Source organism: Protopterus annectens, chromosome 13.part0 (assembly GCF_019279795.1).
Source record: "Protopterus annectens isolate FY-2018-M chromosome 13.part0, PAN1.0, whole genome shotgun sequence".
Taxonomy (NCBI): Eukaryota; Metazoa; Chordata; order Ceratodontiformes; family Protopteridae; genus Protopterus; species Protopterus annectens.
Genome location: NC_056747.1, coordinates 949,343,677 through 949,363,203, shown reverse-complemented (window position 1 = coordinate 949,363,203; position 19,527 = coordinate 949,343,677). Strand labels below are relative to the sequence as shown.

The following is a 19,527-nucleotide window of genomic DNA, read 5'->3' as shown; positions in this document are numbered from 1 at the left end:
TGTATTATTTGAATAAAGTGCAGATAAAGGTACTTAAATTCTCTTATATGTCCAGTTGAATACAGCTAGATCTTAGCCGGCCAAAGCTGAGGTTTTTAAGCAGAAAATATTTCAAACTGTACCACGTAAATAGGCAAGGACAGGAAATGAAAGAATGTGGCTACCCCCACACCTGCAATTACTAACAAATAATAAAATTCAAGCAAGCACTGACTGAAGAACAGAGTCAAAACTTCCAGTTCAGTTAATAATCATGCAACACAGTTAAATCAATTTAAATACTGTATTATTTGAAAAAAGTGCAGATAAAGGTACTTAAATTCTCTTATACGTCTAGTTGAATACAGCTAGATCTTAGCCAGCCAAAGCTGAGGTTTTTTAAGCAGAAAATATTTCAAACTGTACCACTTAAATAGGCAAGGACAGGAAATCAAAGAATGTGGCTACCCCCACACCTGCAATTATTAACAAATAATAAAATTCAAGCAAGCACTAACTGAAGAACAGAGTCAAAACTTCTAGTTCAGTTAATCATGCAACACAGTTAAATCAATTTAAATACTGTATTATTTGAAAAAAAGTGCAGATAAAGGTACTTAAATTCTCTTATATGTCCAGTTGAATAAAGCTTAGATCTTAGCCGGCCAAAGCTGAGGTTTTTAATCAGAAAATATTTCAAACTGTACCACTTAAATAGGCAAGGACAGGAAATGAAAGAATGTGGCTACCCCAACACCTGCAATTACTAACAAATAATAAAATTCAACCAAGCACTGACTGAAGAACAGAGTCAAAACTTCCAGTTCAGTTAATAATCATGCAACACAGTTAAATCAATTTAAATACTGTATTATTTGAAAAAAGTGCAGATAAAGGTACTTAAATTCTCTTATACGTCCAGTTGAATACAGCTAGATCTTAGCCGCCAAAGCTGAGGTTTTTAAGCAGAAAATATTTCAAACTGTACCACTTAAATAGGCAAGGACAGGAAATGAAAGAATGTGGCTACCCCCACACCTGCAATTACTAACAAATAATAAAATTCAAGCAAGCACTGACTGAAGAACAGAGTCAAAACTTCCAGTTCAGTTAATAATCATGCAATACAGTTAACTCAATTTAAATACTGTATTATTTGAAAAAATGTGCAGATAAAGTTACTTAAGTTCTCTTATATGTCCAGTTGAATACAGCTAGATCTTAGCCGGCCAAAGCTGAGGTTTTTAAGCAGAAAATATTTCAAACTGTACCACTTAAATAGGCAAGGACAGGAAATGAAAGAATGTGGCTACCCCCACATCTGCAATTACTAACAAATGATTAAATTCAAGCAAGCACTGACTGAAGAACAGAGTCAAAACTTCCAGTTCAGTGAATAATCATGCAACACAGTTAATTAATTTAAATACTGTATTATTTGAATAAATGTGCAGATAAAGATACTTAAATTCTCTTATACGTTCAGCTGAATACAGTTAGATTTTAGCCGGCCAAAACTGAGGTTTTTAAGCAGAAAATATTTCAAACTGTACCACTTAAATAGGCAAGGACAGGAAATGAAAGAATTGTGGCTACCCCCACACCTGTAATTACTAACAAATAATAAAATTCAAGCAAGCACTGACTGAAGAACAGAGTCAAAACTTCCAGTTCAGTTAATATTCATGCAACACAGTTAAATCAATTTAAATACTGTATTATTTGAAAATAAGTGCAGATAAAGGTACTTAAATTCTCTTATACGTCCAGTTGAATACAGCTGGATCTTAGCTGGCCAAAGCTGAGGTGTTTAAGCAGAAAATACTTCAAACTGTACCACTTAAATAGGCAAGGACAGGAAATGAAAGAATGTAGCTACCCCTACACCTGCAATTACTAACAAATAATAAAATTCAAGCAAGCACTGACTGAAGAACAGAGTCAAAACTTCCAGTTCAGTTAATAATCATGCAACACAGTTAACTCAATTTAAATACTGTATTATTTGAAAAAAAAGAGCAGATAAAGGTACTTAATTCTCTTATACGTCCAGTTGAATACAGCTAGATCTTATCCGGACAAAGCTGTGGTTTTTAAGCAGAAAATATTTCAAACTGTACCACTTAAATAGGCAAGGACAGGAAATGAAAGAATGTGGCTACCCCCACACTTGCAATTACTAACAAATGATAAATTTAAACCAAGCACTGACTGTAGAACAGAGTCAAAACTTCCAGTTCAGTTAATAATCATGCAACACAGTTTACTCAATTTAAATACTGTATTATTTAAAAAAATGTGCAGATAAAGTTACTTAAGTTCTCTTATATGTCCATTTGAATACAGCTAGATCTTTCCTGGCCAAAGCTGAGGTTTTTAAGCAGAAAATACTTCAAACTGTACCACTTAAATAGGCAAGGACAGGAAATGAAAGAATGTAGCTACCCCTACACCTGCAATTACTAACAAATAATAAAATTCAAGCAAGCACTGACTGAAGAACAGAGTCAATACTTCCAGTTCAGTTAATAGTCATGCAACACAGTTAACTCAATTTAAATACTGTATTATTTGAAAAAAAAGTGCAGATAAAGGTACTTTCTCTTATACGTCCAGTTGAATACAGCTAGATCTTAGCCAGCCAAAGCTGAGGTTTTTAAGCAGAAAATATTTCAAACTGTACCACTTTAATAGGCAAGGACAGGAAATGAAAGAATGTGGCTACCCCCACACCTGCAATTACTAACAAATGATAAAATTTAAGCAAGCACTGACTGAAGAACAGAGTCAAAACTTCTAGTTCAGTTAATAATCATGCAACACACTTAAATCAATTTAAATACTGTACTATTTGAAAAAAAGTGCAGGTAAAGGTACTTAAATTCTCTTATACGTCCAGTTGAATACAGTTAGATCTTAGCCGGCCAAAGCTGAGGTTTTTAAGCAGAAAATATTTCAAACTGTACCACTTAAATAGGCAAGGACAGGAAATGAAAGAATGTGGCTACCCCACACCTGCAATTACTAACAGATAATAAAATTCAAGCAAGCACTGACTGAAGAACAGAGTAAAAACTTCCATTTCAGTTAATAATCTTGCAACACACTTAAATCAATTTAAATACTGTATTATTTGAAAAAAAGTGCAGATAAAGGTACTTAAATTCTCTTATACGTCCAGTTGAATACAGCTAGATCTTAGCCGGCCAAAGATGAGGTTTTAAAGCTATATACTAGTTCTAACACCCTAAATCTAAATTGATGACTATCACCATTTTCTATAGTATGCTCGGCTAATGCACTGTACGTATGTCCACACCTATAACAGTAGGTATGATCCCTGATACATTCACAAAGGCGTCTATTTGTCCTCCCAGTATAGAATGAAAAATAAATTGTACAATGGGCTAAGTATACAAGATTCTTGCTATTGCAGTCAGCATTGATATTAAATGTATACGCTCTGCTAGTGTCAGGGTCCCTAAACTCTGTAAGTTCCTGTGTAAAGGTACAAAAGTTGCAGCCTCCACACCTAGTTGTCCCAACACCCATAGTAGACCTCTTTCTTGTGTAATGCCTTTGAGGTAGCATAACCTCTGTTTCAAATTCTTGGTATTCTTGAAAGTAATATAAGGTCTCTCCCCCATCACTTGGGTAATCTGATCGTCAGTGCGTAATGTATTCCAATTACGTTGCAAGATGTTCCTTATCACATGATCTCTAGTGAAAGAGAAGACAAAAGGTGTCTTATATGCTGTTCTGTCTGGTGCATATGTGCATCTAATAGCCTCCGAAAAACAATATCACTTCTGATTTTGCTAATAGGGGGTATGATGAGCGAGAAGTTAGTAGAATAACTCATGAAGTCCATATGATGAGCAATAGTAGGACTAAGTCATATTTTTCGGAGGTTATTAGATCCACATATGCACCAGATAGGACAGCAAATAAGACACCTTTTATTTTCTCTTTCACTAGAGATCATGTGATAAGGAACATCTTGCAGCGTAATTGGAATATATTACGCACTGACGATCAAATTACTCAAGTGATGGGGGAGAGACCTTATATTACTTTCAAGATTACCAAGAATTTGAAACGGAGGTTATGCTACCCAAAAGGCATTACACAAGAAAGGAGGTGTACTATGGGTGTTGGGACAACTAGGTGTGGAGGCTGCAACTTTTGTACTTTACACAGGAAGGTACAGAGTTTAGGCACCCTGATACTAGTAGAGCGTATACATTTAATATCAATGCTGACTGCAATAGCAAGAATCTTGTATACTTAGCCCATTGTACAATTTGTTTTTCATTCTCTATTGGGAAGACAAATAGATGCCTTCGTGAACATATCAGGGATCATACCTACTGTTATAGGCTAGGACATACGTACAGTGCATTAGCCAAGCATACTATAGAAAATGGTGATAGTCATCAATTTAGATTTAGGGTGTTAGAACTAGTATATCATGATGAGAGGTTGGGAGATGTTTCTAATAAAATCCAAACTAGGGAACTTATTTGGATTATTAGGTTAAAAGCCTGTCTAGGTAGAGGGCTCAATGACCATGTAGCCGTTACAACCAGACTGAAAGGCAGGAGACTCAGGAAATAAATACAGATTTATTAGATGTGGATTTAATAAGTGTTTATTATGTTCTATGTTTTTTATATATATTTTTTATATACCTTCTTTACATATTTAGCATAATATATTACATGTGTTTTAATATACGTTTTAATACATGGTATGCATATTTTGTAAGATACTTTAGCTTTAAAGTGATGTTCATGAATGATTGGTTGATTTGAATTTTATTGGATGTAAAAGGAAATGACCTCATTATATGAACTAGGTCTGATGAAGCAATTTATTTGTGAAAGCGCTCACCATTTGTACATTAAATTTTGTGGATTTTATACTATGTGACTCCTGCTTCTTGATTTGCCTTAATGTTCATATTTTGACTTACTTTTGGCGATTTATTGGTGATTTCTTTGCTGCTTGCTTGTTTGTATTTATATTGTCATATTTGTCAATGTTCAACTCAAACAATAAATCATCATTAATTTCATTGTTCAAATCAGACACCTCATCAAATATCTCATTAGTACATGTATTATTTAAACCAATAATAAAATGCACAAGTTCCAAGCCAAAATGATCAAACATTTCCACTAATTCCTTTTTGTCATTTTCTTTTAAATTAATGCCTGTAGGAAATTTGTAAAGCCGTAAGCCTTTAGGCACTTGCTTATGCTTCAGACACTCCTTTAAATAGGAATTGTCACATTGTAAATTCCTCATCTTAGTGAGCTTCTGTTCTAAATCCAACAATTTTTTATTAAATGTCCTTGGCCGTTCTTCTGTCGGCTTGTTCTCCATTTCAGTCCCAAACAATTTAAAGTCTTTTAATCCATTCATGAGAGTTAATTTTTGGATTTGGGTGCTTAACAGTCCGTTTTCTAGTTACACTAGTAACGGTCGCATTACTAGTGACCGGAAACGAAAAATCCCTCTGATTGCGTGCATTCATCATCAAACGATCATTGCTAGCTGACTCAGAGGATGACGGATATTGTAGTCTCTGCATCAGACAAACCATATTTTTGTTTTGTTGAGTTAAAAGAGCTAAAAGTTGGGTTAAACTCACTTTTGAGTCTGCTTGATTACCTCTGAGTAGTTCTGAACTATCCGACCCATTCAAACGATCACCTTGCCCATGGCAGCCTGGATCCTGCATGTTGAAAAGTTTAAAGCAATCCTGCTGCGGCAAGCGTGAACTAATAAATGTAGTTAGAAGAAAGGCTTCAGGTCACAAATTCCCCCAAAACAGAAACACTTGCAAACACAAAGGCAGAATATCTCACCCCTGCATCACAAACATTTGAAAAACAACAGGATAAACAGTGCCCATAAAGCCAAGATTCTCCTCGAAAGTAAAGGTAAAATAAGTCCAAGTCCAGCTGTCTTACAACACACTAAACAAAGTTTATTAAGCGCTTTCGTCTCGGTTAACACCGAGACTTCATCAGAATAAAAACCACACAAAAAAACTCAAACTTAAATATGTTTAACCAATTAAACACTTACTTAATCAATTAAATAATTAAAATATTTAAAAAGACATTCATAGTTTTAAAAAAAATTAATCTGGTCAATGCGCTATACTTTAAAACTGGAGCTATAGACAAAGTTTCATTAAAACCAGGAAAATTGCTATTTCAGTTCACATAATTCAATATCCAGCTCCCATCAGCCCCCTCTTAAAGATCTGTTTACTACTTCTATAATGCCAAACCTAAACTTTTTAAAATCTGCACATTTCGTAGAATGTCTGTACAAGGCATTTTGTCTTTTTTTTTTATATAATTGCTTAAATATGTTTATAAATACATTTACTAAGCTGTCTCTCTGTTTTTCCTACATAAAAGTATTCACATGAATCACATACAGCGAAGTAAACTAAACCCCTTGTACAATTCCCTGGTTTGAAAACCACTGAATGAGCCCTATTGGGATTTTTAATTATGTAATTGATTAAGTAAGTGATTAATTGGTTAAACATATTTAAGTTTGAGTTTTTTGTGTGTTTTTTATTCTGGTGAAGCCTCAGTATTAATCAAAACGAAAACACTTAATAAACTTTGTTTATTGTGTTGTAAGACAGCTGGACTTGGACTTATTTTACCTTTACTTCCTAGGAGAATCTTGGCTTTATGGGCACTGCTTATCCTGTTTTTCATAAATAAATAAGTAAAATAAATTGTAATTTCTGAATGGCTGTTAGGTTTAAGAGTATGGGCATTTGAACAGTATATTTAGATTGTTTTTCTGAAAAGCAGCATTGGATACACCATTTCTCTGAAGGAGGAAGTTATTTCTGAGCTATTGCAATGGGAATGATTTAGGGGTAGAACACCTGATTACATGAAAGGTGGTGTAGCTGGAGGGAATACTATGAAAAGTAATATTAAAGGGGAGTGTTGGAGAAGGGGCATTGAGTTGTGAAGATCAGTTCTAGGACTTGTAAACTTTAGTGTGTTTTTATCTGCCATAACTTTTGTCACTGACAACCGGATTAACCTTTGCAGAAGATAGAGGCAGCAATGGGTGATTGGTGAGGTGGGCGGTTTAACATTGGATTTAAAAACTTAAAAAAGTTAGCAGCATGTGCTAAAAAGTAGAAGATGAGTTTCACCTGTAAGAAATGCAGAGTTCTGCACCTGGGCATCAGAAGCTTTGGTGCAATGTGTAGACTTGGGAAGCTTTAGCTTATAACAGCTGCAAAGTATACGACTTAGAGGTGGTAATTACAGCTGTGATACTTCACTAGGAGCAGAGTAAGGTAGTGACACTGAGGCCAGTGGGATACTGGAGTCTATCTCTAGGGTCGTTGACTTCAAAATTAAGAAGGCAAGTTTTCCCACTGATAGAGCACAGCTAAGGCAAGAGATGGAATTGAGTGGTCAGTTCTTAGAATTATACAAGGAGAGGAAAGTTCAGCTATTCGAGATGCCAGCATAGTGAAGTAGATGGAATATGAAAGAGGTTGGAGATGTACCTTTTTTGGAGAGCAGACAAAGGGAAAATGTTCAGGAACTAGTCAGAAAACTTATTTTGGAGTAGGGCAAAAGGGGGAGGATGGGAGAATAGGAGGAGGCATGTTTCCAAACAGACAAAATGCAATTAAACCTGGACTTGTGCAGAATATATATTTTTTTTTCGCATAGGAGGTGCTGGACAGTTGGAGCAGACTGTCAGCATGCTGGTGGGGTAGGTACTGACTTGCTGAAGTCAGATAGACTACAAAGATAAGTAATGCCAACGTTTTTCTGTCTATGTATGTATGTATGTATGTACTTTTGTATGTGAAAAGTATGAATCCTTGTTGTAGCTAGGTCTGTGCTTCATGTAGTTCATACAGTGGATCTATGTCAGTTGCTCGAGTTTTCACAAACGTGAAATTCATATCGGCGAGAAGTTATGACTGAATTTCTTTAAACTCAACCATTTAAAAAAAACAAAAACAAAAATGTATCTTTTTTTATGATTTTGCAGGGGGCAAGCCCCCCCTGCACCCCCACAACCCTTGCAAATTATGTATTCCAACTCCAAGACTGCACTACATTAAGGAAAATGGTAAATTTCCTGATCCTAACTGTACTGCGATCTCCATTCAAAGCTTGGAGTTGTAGATATTCAACTATATTGCCTTGACGATATGAATTTCGAGTTTCTGAAAACTCAGTCAACTAATAGGGATCCCATGCAGTATTCTTGACATTTTGTCTTTCTTTGACAAGCCATAAATCAGCAACATATTAATCTATCTGAGAAATACAACATTGTCCAGTCAGGCAGCTTAAGTAAATTTACTACAGAGAAACAAAACACCCAGTGGAGCAGATGAGGTTATATGTTTTTGTAATGGGTAGGCTGTAGAATCAGATTAAATTTAGTATGACAGTAACACATTGAGAAGTCTAGTGGCAGAATTTGTTTTTACACTGGCAGGAAATTGCAGTTTATTGTATGATTTAGAATGTCATACCTTCCACTGGTATTAACCATATTTTGTTCCATTTTTAGATTCAGAGCTTCCCTTTATCCTTGCCCTGAGACCCCACAAGAAAGGAAAGAAATGCACGCTGGAGTTAACACCAGAATTGATGATCTTCAGATGGTACTGTTTAATTTGCCTTACTTTGAAATTGTTCTTTCTTATCCAATCCCTTGTGATAGCTGTCTTTCTATTTATGGCATTTAGCTACAAAACTGTTTATTTAGCTACAAAAAATGTTGCTGTAAAACCTTTGTAATGGAATGTTTGAATTTGCCTTTTTTTCAATGTGGAGTGGCCTTTTGAAAGAGTAATAGTGCTAAGTTAGCCATTGTATATTGTTAGCCCTGCTGATCTATAACGTGCAAAAGTTGCATCTAGTTTAAAAGGGTTTGACCCACAGTGTACTGTCCCGGAAGAAGCTGAACCATGATGTTTCTTCAGCTTACTTTTGGTGTACTGCTTTTGTATCACTAATTCTGTTTCTCTCCATTCTCGGATTCTACACAAAGGCTCATGAATGCCACTCTTTGAAGCATGTGATTAGCATACTACTGCAAGGAATGAGAGGGTAGCACAGAGACTTAAGCATAGTGTAATACTTGGAGCTTTCTGATTGTAGTCTGTAACTGGGAAATAGATGACCTTGCCGATATCAAAGAGGTGTGAAACAAGTTTTATAGTGCATGAAGTGCAATGATTATGTTCCAGTATTGGGAAAAAGACTTCTGTAGAGCAAGCACTGTTCAGATTGGGTGTCACTCTAGGCACTAAGACCTGCCACTACCAGCCAGCAATTGACAGGGGCAAAATTTAAAACTGCTTTGTTCCTGCCTGCCATCTATGCCAGTAATCTGCCCCTGACGTACTCTCTTTCCATGATGCAAGAGGTGTGTTGTTGTCTGATCAGAAGCACTATGCCAAGTACTTTATGGCTTTGAAAGCCAACAAAACATTTTTCACTTTTGTTTTCTGACACACACTAGTAGTACATGGAGCAGATAAAGCTCCATACACTACAAATAATTATGATTGCTTCTCTGATCATAACCGAATAGTATGTATTCTTGACACAGATGTCAAGATTCACCTCTCAAGTGAATTTCTTGGCATCTATGACTCAACATGTAATAATAATATGGTTACGATTGGAAAACTGATCATAATCTTCTGTTATATACAGAGCTGTTGTGCTGCAGTCTTGCACTAAGGCATACAGAAAATCCACCCTGGAACAGTACTGGGAATTAACAGCTATAAAAACAAGTTGTACTGCCACACAAAATAAGGCTGACGGATGTGCTTGACAGATTTTAAAGCAGTTAGTCCATCAGAGGTACACTTGGCTTCTGTCCATTGTCTGTGTAGTAGTGCTTCCAAAGCTGTGAAACACTTCGCACTCTTTAGTTTTTCTAATTTGTAGTACATTAGGGCAGGTAAACTTTCATGTACTTTAAAGAGCAATGATTAGGTAATGAATATAATGGTTTGTGATTGTGTTCTCCGTATGGATTTAGGAAATTTTCATATTGAGCTTTGTTCTGTAGGTGGATTTCTTGAATCCATTCCTAGAATGTGTTAACAAATTGTTTTTTCATCAATCTGATTGTAATCCTTTATGGTACATTCATTAGAAGTGTTTATTTCACAGTGTGATTTACAAATAGGCAGGGGTAGCTTCAGATTCTGTTTCTTGCCAAGGCACATTATGGGGGTCTATATTAGTTCGCTGAAATGTTATTCCGGCGAGCATCTATTCATTGACCCCTAATCAGTGAAAACCATGTCAGTGATTCGCTGACTTTACTAAGGGCAACTTAATAGTTGCCCGAAGTACAACGGACCAACTTGTAGTTGACTCGAACCCACCCAAGAGGGGGCTTCACCCCCCCTAACTATATATACCAACTTCGAGATTGCACTACAGTGGAGAAAAGGGCAAAGTTCTGTAGTTGTCTGTTGTCCTTCGGGCAACTATTTTGTTGCCCTTAGTAAATTCCGCAAATCACTGAAGCGATTTTCTCTGATTACAAGTCGATGAATAGGTGTTCACTAGAACAACATTTTGGCGACGTAATATAAACCCCATCATGGGCATATTAGTTTGCATCATGTCAGTGAAGCACAGATGTAAGATTAAAATATTAATCCATGTAAAACAGTGACTAAGAAAAACTTAAAGTGAACAAAGATAGCAAATGTCTCAGTACTGTTTCATGTGCAGTTTAAAGTAACAATATATTCATATTTATGGATCTACTTTGGTTTGTGGAAGTGAAATTTATAACTAATACTGTAATGCAGACAGTTTTACTGCCCCTGGTAGACTGTTGCAGTATATTTCACTGAAGTTAGTCAAACTCTAATGTTTTTGCCCTGGCATTCGCTGTCTTTAAATATTAATACATTTGAGGTGTTTATTTCACAGTGCAGTTTACAAATAGGCAGTGACGGCCTCAGTCTTTTTCTTGCCAAGGCACAATATGAGCACATTAAATTGTATTATACCATTGAAGTGTGGAATACAAGGTTAAATAGTAATCTGTGTAAAGTTGAGATTAGGAAAAGCCCCTGCAAGTAAACAAAGATAACATATGTCTGAGTACTGTTTCATATAGAATTTAAAATAAAACTTTGATCATTATGGGTCTCTTCTGGTTTATGGAAGTGAAATATATAGCTAATACTGTACTGCAGACAGTTTTACTACCCCTGGTATACCATTGCAATATATTCAACTGTTAGTAAGTTGAAATGCAGTGTTTTTGCCCTAACATCCCCAGTGTTTAAATATTAATATATTTGAGCGTGCACCAACTTTTGAAAGATTATTTTATTTCTCTTCTCTCTGATTTGGAGTGACCTGGGATGTAGTATATTTAGAGATCAGAGGTGTGGGGTTAAGAATCACTATGGTTTGATTTGCAGCTGGCATTTATATGAATGACTGCATCATTGGCAACGTTTGCCTTTGTTAAGAGAAATTTCTGTCCTGTTTTTCCTACACAGTGCAAAGAAAGTAAGCAAAATCTCTATGCTGGAAATGAGCCAGTTTGTCCATGTTTCAGAGATGGCCAATACAACTTGTGTATACTGATAGATTATGGATTGCTGTTCAGATAATTTCTCAGTGTCCTGTAATTCATCAAGATAAGGCTACCAGTGTGATAACTTCAAGCACTGTCCATTGGTACACTTAATATATTATGTTGCCATTGTTAACATAATGTATCTGTAGATGTCCTTCTGTATCACTATTGCAGTATTCATTAACTCTGGGATCCCCTACCAAGGATAGCCCAACATCCGCCTAGTTTACCAAAACCTTTATTACCTAGGGAACGTCATACATCAGACATATGCTGCCTGTGCAAGTGTAGGGCATAACGGTGACATACGTATGCTCCCAACTCAGAACTTAATTGCTGCCAGTCCAGATGCCATTATTGTATGTCAGTCTGAATGCCCTTCACTTTGCTGGTTATGCCGAGCCCATGTCTTTCAGAAGAGTACCATGTTCGGGCTTTGTTTTTTTTACATTGTTCAGTGGGTTACATGTTATCCAAGAAAGGAAAATGCCACTGTGGGAGGCAGATTCCTCATAAAGAGCACCATGATAGGTGCCTGTTTTGCTTAGGTGCGTCTCAGCCACACTCGATCCATCTGTCAGGCTTTTGTACCAAAGACTTTGCATTGACACCTTTCTTCACTTTTAGTGTACCTTGTGAATCAGTGTCTCCAGCTTTTGAGCCATGGCAGAATCTGCTCGCCCCAACGTACAACTGCTGCACAAAAAGGAGGCCAAGAAGTCTAGTCCAGCCTCCACCAACAGTTTCTTCTGCTGCAAACTCCTCAGAGGCCAGCACAGAACCTGCTTCTCACATGTCCTCAGAGACCTTGCAAACATCCACCACAGGCATTAAGGGGAAGCTGTGGCTGATTATTACAGAGGGGCCTAAAGGGTTTTCTCAGATCCTTGTTAGGGAAGAGCTGCCAGGTACCTTGATTGAATCCAGGCAGGGGACTGAACTTTCTCATTTTGTCAGAGAGGACATCCCAGTGAAGAAAAGAAGGAAAAACTAAGCATGTGATGTCAGCATCCAGAGATCCTCAAAGGGAATAGCAGGATTTCAGTCAAGGCTTGTTCAATGCCTTGATGGCATTGAAATCTCTTTGGGGAATTTCAGTTCATGCACCTCCTTGGTCCTCTACTGCTAGGGACCTGTAGTCTTCAGATGAGGATTCTGACTCTGAGACTGACTCCTTAGTCTATTTCTCTCATTTGCCTTCACATTTAGTGTATGGGTCTGAGAAGAAGGAATCTGTCAGTCCTGACTGTCCTTCAGAGGAGTTTTCCATTGGTGGTGACATGGTTCTACATATGATGGAGCATTTCAAATGGGATTGATCCCAAGTATTGGATGTCCAGAAAAGGTATTCTAAGTTGTTACAAATGGACTCCCATAAACCTTCAGCTGTTCCTCCTGTATTTGTTGTTCTATTGGATAGCTTCTCTGCTGCTTTCCTGACACCATATTCTCAACCTTCGGCTCCTAAGAAACCCAATAAGTTCTGTAAGGTTCCGGATGCCTACAAGTTCTTATACAAGTGCCCTTCATACGATCCTGTAGTGATTTTCTGTATTTAATGATAAGCCTTCTAGGCTGTTGCCTTCTTTCAAGCTCCTTCCTTCAGATAAGGACAGTAGAGCCATGGAGAAGATTGGTAAGACTGTATTAACTTCGGCCACTGTAGCTTTCAGGGCCTTCTATTACCAGACTCGTGACAAGGTCCTGTGTCTTCTTTCCCAGACTGGGAAGATTGTTTTTGATGTGCCTGACTCTGTGCGTAAGGCCTCAGCTCTCTTCTTGCTCAGTTCCACTTCTCAGGCTGCTTGTCACTCTATCAAATGTAGCTGGCGCATCTTCTAGGTCTACTGCTTGTGACTCAGTGATGAGCCTTCAGGGCTTGCCAGATGATATCAAGTCAAGACTCCTGGATGCTTCCTTCGATAACCAGAATTTGTTTGGCAGTGCTGTGGCCGAAACTTTCATGACCTTACAGATCAAAGTAGGGTCATGAAAGATTCGAAGTTCATTTTTATTTTACTTGATCCCAAGTTTCAGAGAAACTATCCTAGTAAGACTGCTTTTTTTGTGTTGACAACACAGTCTTCCAAAGGTAAGAAGGCTGCTAAGCATGTTTTTTTCTAATGAGACTACTCCGATGTCTAGGCCCCAGAAGCAGTCCTCTCCTGACAAATCTGCAGCCATATGTCTGCTGTCCCTTTCTATCAACCAGGTTCCCTTGTCCCTCAGGCTTTCTCTGTCTCTCAGTTTGGCAGCAGATTGCCACAGACACCTGAGTTCTGTCCATTATCCAGCAGGGTTATTTTATGACCTAGAAGACCCTTCTCCAATACTCCTCAACCCCCTGCAGAACAGTTTTTTTTTAAATTTTCCATGGGTATTGCAGGGTCTGCTGGAGCAGAGAACCACTCAGTTGCTTTTACCCACCAACAGTGGTTTGGGTTTTTATTCCAAGATGTTTCTGGTCCCTAGGAAAGAGGGATTTTTGAGATCTGTCTTGGATCTTTCCTTTCTGAACACATTTCTAATAATGCCATCCTTCTGAATGCTCTCTCTTCGGATAGTTTCCTTGGATCTGTAGGGCGCCTACCTTTCATATACCTATCTACCTTCAGTTCATGAAATATTTGTGTTTCTCTGTTTCTTCCTCTCATTTTCAGTTCTCTCCTTTGCCCTTTGCACTTTCATTAGCCCCAGGGGTTCACCAAATGCCTAGCCCCTGTAGTTGCCTTTTACAGGCTTTAGGGTTTTTAACTATTTCCTTATCTAGATGACTCTTTGCTTCAGGCCCCATTCTAATCCAGTCCAAGCTGGTACAGGATCTTCATTTTACCTAGCTTCTGTTGCACATTCTGGGGTTCACTGTTAGCCTTCAGAGGTCGATGTTGACACTGTCTCAGGATCATGTTTTCCTAGGCTGCAGGTTCTAGACTGTCCCAATACTGGCATCTCTTCCTGCTTCCAGGGATTTGTCCCTTACAACTTATTTTCTGTCCCTGCTTCCTCTGTCTTCTCTTCCAGTCAAGGAGTTTCGCAGGGCTCTGGGGTTCATGGTCTGTACCATCCCCATGCTTCCCTTTGTCAGACTTCATTTGAGGAGGTTTCATTGCTACCTAAAATCACTGTGGCTTCAACATTGCCATCCGCTGGACCATCTAGTTCTTCTGCTTCCTTGTCTTAAATTGGAATTATACTGGTAGATTCAGCAGCCATTTCTTAATCCAGGTGTCCCTTTCTACCCCTCTCAGCTGTCTCAGGAATTCTTCATGGACGCATCGGAGCTGGAGTGGGGAGTCACTTCAGGCACCCTGAAGGTGCAGGGCTTTTGGTCCTCTCAACAGAGGGTGGACCACATCAGTATCAAGGAAGTACGAGCTCTGATTCTGGCCCTCTAAGCTTTCCATGCACTCTGGGTCCCTTGAAGGTTTATATGGACAACACTACAGTCATGTGGTACATCAGCAAACAAGGGGGCACTAGGTCTTACCTTCTTTGTAAGTTAGCTCTTCAAGCATGGGAAATGGCCATCAATGTGCGGGTCACCCTGCAGCAGTCTGTATTCCTTCAAACCACAAACGTCTGGCAGATTTTCTCAGCAGGTCCAGAACACAGCCTCACAAATGGGTGACTCACAGGGATGTGTTTCTGGACATAGTTCATCGGTGGGGTAGTCCTCAAGTAGATCTGTTTGCTTCTACTGTGAACAGGCAACTCCCTTGACTTGAAAAGTGGATGTTCCTGAATCCCTTTAGTTCCCTTCCTCTTCTCCCAAAGTTCTTTTACAAAATCATGAAGGACTCTCCAAAAATATTGTTGGTGACTCCTTTTTGGCACAAAGCACTGGTTCCTCCTCTTATTACATCTGGCCAGGGGCAATCATCACAAGTTACTTCACTGCATGGATCTTCTCACACTGGACTCTTCAACTGACACTTTGGGTAATATGATTTTGATTTCTTTCCAACATCGATTTTCTGAGGAAATGCAGGAGGCCAGGAAACCCAATACCAGAAAATCATATATGTCCCAATGGAAGAGGTTTTCTGTTTTGTGTCTTAAACATCACCAGGACTCCTTTCAGTGGAGGCGCCCTTGGTTCTTTCCTACCTTTGTGAATTACTACATGCTAGCTTGGCATATTCTTCAATGAAAGCCCACTTGTCAGCCATTTCTGCCTGTCTGCTACTAACTCCTCCTTTGATCTCTAGGTTTCAGGTCAAGCAGTTTCTTAAACACATCTTTCATATTAGACCCCAGGAAAGCCCATTCCTCCTCCTTGGGATCTTAATTTTGTCCTTGAAAATCTGATTCAGGCTCCCTTTAAGCCTGCTGTTGCTTCTTATTTGCAACATTGCACCTAGAATACTGTTTTATTGGCTGCTTTAACCTCTGCCAGAAGAGTTTCTAAGCTCCAAGCCTTGAAGGTGGTTCCTCCTTTTTTGCATCTTTCCATAACAATTCTTCTTTTATGCTCAAGGTGGCTAATGAGCTGTCCCTTAATCAGTCTAACCAGCCTCTGTATTTTTTCCGTTCTCTGCATTCAGCTAGTGCGAAGGCTCTTCATACCTTGGATTTGCATAGACAGCTCAAATATTATTTAGACAAAACAAAGGCCTTTCATAAATCTGATCAGCTTGTTTCTTTTTATACCAAGACATTGGGTGACAGACCATCTCAGACTGGTTTTCAAAAGCCATTTCTTTTTGTTATACTTTTCACGACAAGTAGTTGTCTGCTTCCATGATAGCTCATTCCACTAAACAAGTGGCTTTCTCTGGGGCTTTTTTCAAAGGTTTGGATACCAACTCCATCCTTGAAGCAGCTACTTGGTCTTTATGTCTAGTGAATGTGTGAACCAAACTGGATGTCATTTCCAGGGTCAGGGCAGGTTTTGCAAAGGCTATCCTGTATGGGTTTGTAGAGGGTTCTTCCTTGCCTTCCCTCCTACCTGTCTGCAGTGTAGGTTTTGTACTCTCCTAAAGGTGATGGATACTACAACAGTGATATGGAAGTACATAATACAGTTGTCTAAAATCTTACTGTAACAGTAGATGTCCTTCTTTTCGCTGTTGCACTATTCACCCCTCCCTTTTCTCTCCTGTTTGCTGTTCTCTTCCCTTTGAGCCTGCGGCATCTGTGGATCTACAGTTTTTGACCTGGAAAACTGTCTGTCTTCTTGACTGCCATTACATCCGTTAGAAGGGTGTCGGAGCTTCAAGCTCTTTCTATCAAAGTCCCTTATAGGTTCATAGGTAGGTACTAGGCTATCGGCCCAAGGGCCTACATAAGCCTAGCCAGCAAGGTTCCATAGCTTACGCCACCCAAGAAAGTTATTTTCCTGTGCCACTGACGAGCAGAGACACAGAAGTGATCCCTGGGGTGTATTTCCCATTTCCCATCCACTCATCAAGATTTTTCTTGAAGAGTGCTAATGAAGAACTTTGCTTAACATAGATGGGTAGCTTGTTCCAGAGTATAGGAAGTCTCTGGGACAGGAATCTATACCTCCAGCATGTCCTGTTTATTGTGGTGACAAGGTTTAGGTCCCTAGAGCGTGTAGCTCGGAGGGATTGGGATTTCTTTAGGTGTAGCATGTCCAACAGCACTGGGTTTGACATAGCTTTATGTGTTAGGCAGAGATCACCTCGGAGAAGGCAATATGCTATGGAGTAAAGCTGGAGTTTTTTGAGGCGGTCAGTGAAGGGCATTTGTTTGAGGCCAGTAATCCTCTTTGTGAGGTACTTCTGTGGCCTTTCCAGCTGCTGCAGATGTCTTGTGAGGTACATTCCAAAAGGGGAATTGTACTCTATAATGGGTCTAATGAGTGAGGAGTAGAGGGGAACAATGACCTCTTTTTTCCTGGATGAGAACCCTTTTATGATGAGGTGTGCCACGTAGAAGGACTTCCTGACTACTGTGGCGATGTGACTATCAAAGGAGAAACTACTGTCCACCTGGGTCCCAAGGTCTCTTATCACGCATTCGGTGTTAAGTAGATTGCTGCCTATGTGGTAGTTCATGGGTACAGAGTTTTTACGCTACGCACTAACCTGTCCTTCCTTCCCAAGGTAGCTTCGGAGGCCAATATTAATCAGATTATTAATTTACCAGTATTTTTCCAAACTACCAGAGCAAAGGGGAGTACAAATTACATTTATTGGACGTACACAGGCAGTTGAGGTTTTATTTGCACAGGACTAAACATTTCCGCAAGTCTGATCAGCTTTCTGTCTCCTATGCCAAGCCCTTCGTAGGTAAACCTGTCTCAAAAGTGACTGTTGCTCACTGGATTTTTCAAAGCATTGGCTGGGCTTATTCAGATAGAGGTTTGTCTCTTCCAGGAAGAGTGAAGTCTCATTCGACCCGATCTATGGCTACGTCAGCAGCTTTTTGGTCTAGGGTCTCTTTGGATGACATTTGTTCAGCTGCTTCTTGGGCCTCATCTCACACCTTTATTTCTCATTATAAACTATATTTGGTCTCTAGGAGTAGAGCATCCTTTGGTTCTGCGGTTTCTGGAATATCCTTCCATGAGGGCCTCCCAAGAGTTAGGTAGCTGGGGACTGTGTCCCACAGGTTGAAGAGCAAATGAAGTAAACTGCTTCAGATAAAGAAGTTATGTTCTCACCATAACGTTCCATCTGAGTAGTTCTACTTCATTTGTCTTCAACCATTCCCCCCCTCCTTCCCCCTAACCTTATCCTTTGGGATATGATACATACTTTGTACCGGACAATTATTGCTGGGATCTTGGGTTCTGTCAGGGCTAAAGTTCTTTTGTGATGTTTGTGTTGGAAGAAAAGGTGTTATTTGGTCAGGTATTTATTACTTGTTAGGCAGCAAACTCGATCTGAAGGGAGACGGGCATTATGGGTAAGGGGAGAAGCATGAAGCACAGAGCTGTAGCTGGAAAATGCATCCGTGTCAGATCCGATATGGATCTGAGGACCCACAGGTTGAAGACAAATGAAGTAGAACTACTCAGATGGAACATTATGGTGAGTATATAACTTCTTTTTTCCAATCATCACCAGTGCCGCACACACACACAGTTAACATGATGATAAACCCATGCACAACCCATATGCAATTGTCTGTGTCCCCTCACTCCTGAAAAAAAAATACACATACACACACGCACGCACACGCACACACACACACACACACACACACGCACGCACGCACACACACACACACACACACACACACACACACACACACACACACACACAAGGGATAGGCATCTGTACTTTATTCTTTATAAAAGAGCACATAAAACCCAGAAGCTTGCTTGAGCTGATGGCACAATGGGTTGTAGCTTGGCTATGGCCCAGGTGACCTGAGACTAAGTAATGGCTTGGTGCTCTGACCACATAGGCTGGGCAGTATAGGCATGCCCACTGTGGGGTGGAATGGAGGTATACACAAGCATACCTTGTGGTTGATCCCTGGTGAAGGCTGGGGATGCAGATGGACATTGTCCTTAGGCTGGGGGTGTAAATGGACATCGCCCTTTGGGTAGACGCTGTTGTGGCTGAGTTGCCACCGAGGCTGGGACAGTTTGACAGCAATGCCCATTGCACATCTTTCCCTAAGTCTGGACTGGTGCATGCAGGAAATGCAATGGAGGGACATAACAGAATATCCTCCTCAGCAGTGACATGATACTGCTTCAGGGGTGACTTTATCTTCTCACTGTTCCTGAATATGGGTAAGAGAAAGTCCAAGGAAGCTTATGAAGTTTGGTATACCTAATGGATGAGGACAGGCTCCTGGGTAGAGTTGATGGTCAACCTTGGGGTGAGAGAAAAAAAAACCTAAACTCAGCTTAGGACTAGAAGTGGATCATGTAATAATTAGTGTCTGTGGTATTGAATAACTTGTAGAAATCTG

The 19,527-nt window shown here is 39.3% G+C and overlaps 1 protein-coding gene across 1 annotated transcript in view; it reads left to right on the top strand.

The window, feature by feature from the left end:
• ATP6V0A1 (ATPase H+ transporting V0 subunit a1) overlaps nt 1-19,527 on the top strand; it is a 1,075,307-nt gene that overhangs the window by 502,199 nt on the left and 553,581 nt on the right. Inside the window, exon 9 of the mRNA XM_044054711.1 lies at nt 8,575-8,668. Coding sequence (XP_043910646.1) covers nt 8,575-8,668 — 94 coding nt within the window. The remainder of the gene's footprint in view (nt 1-8,574; nt 8,669-19,527) is intronic.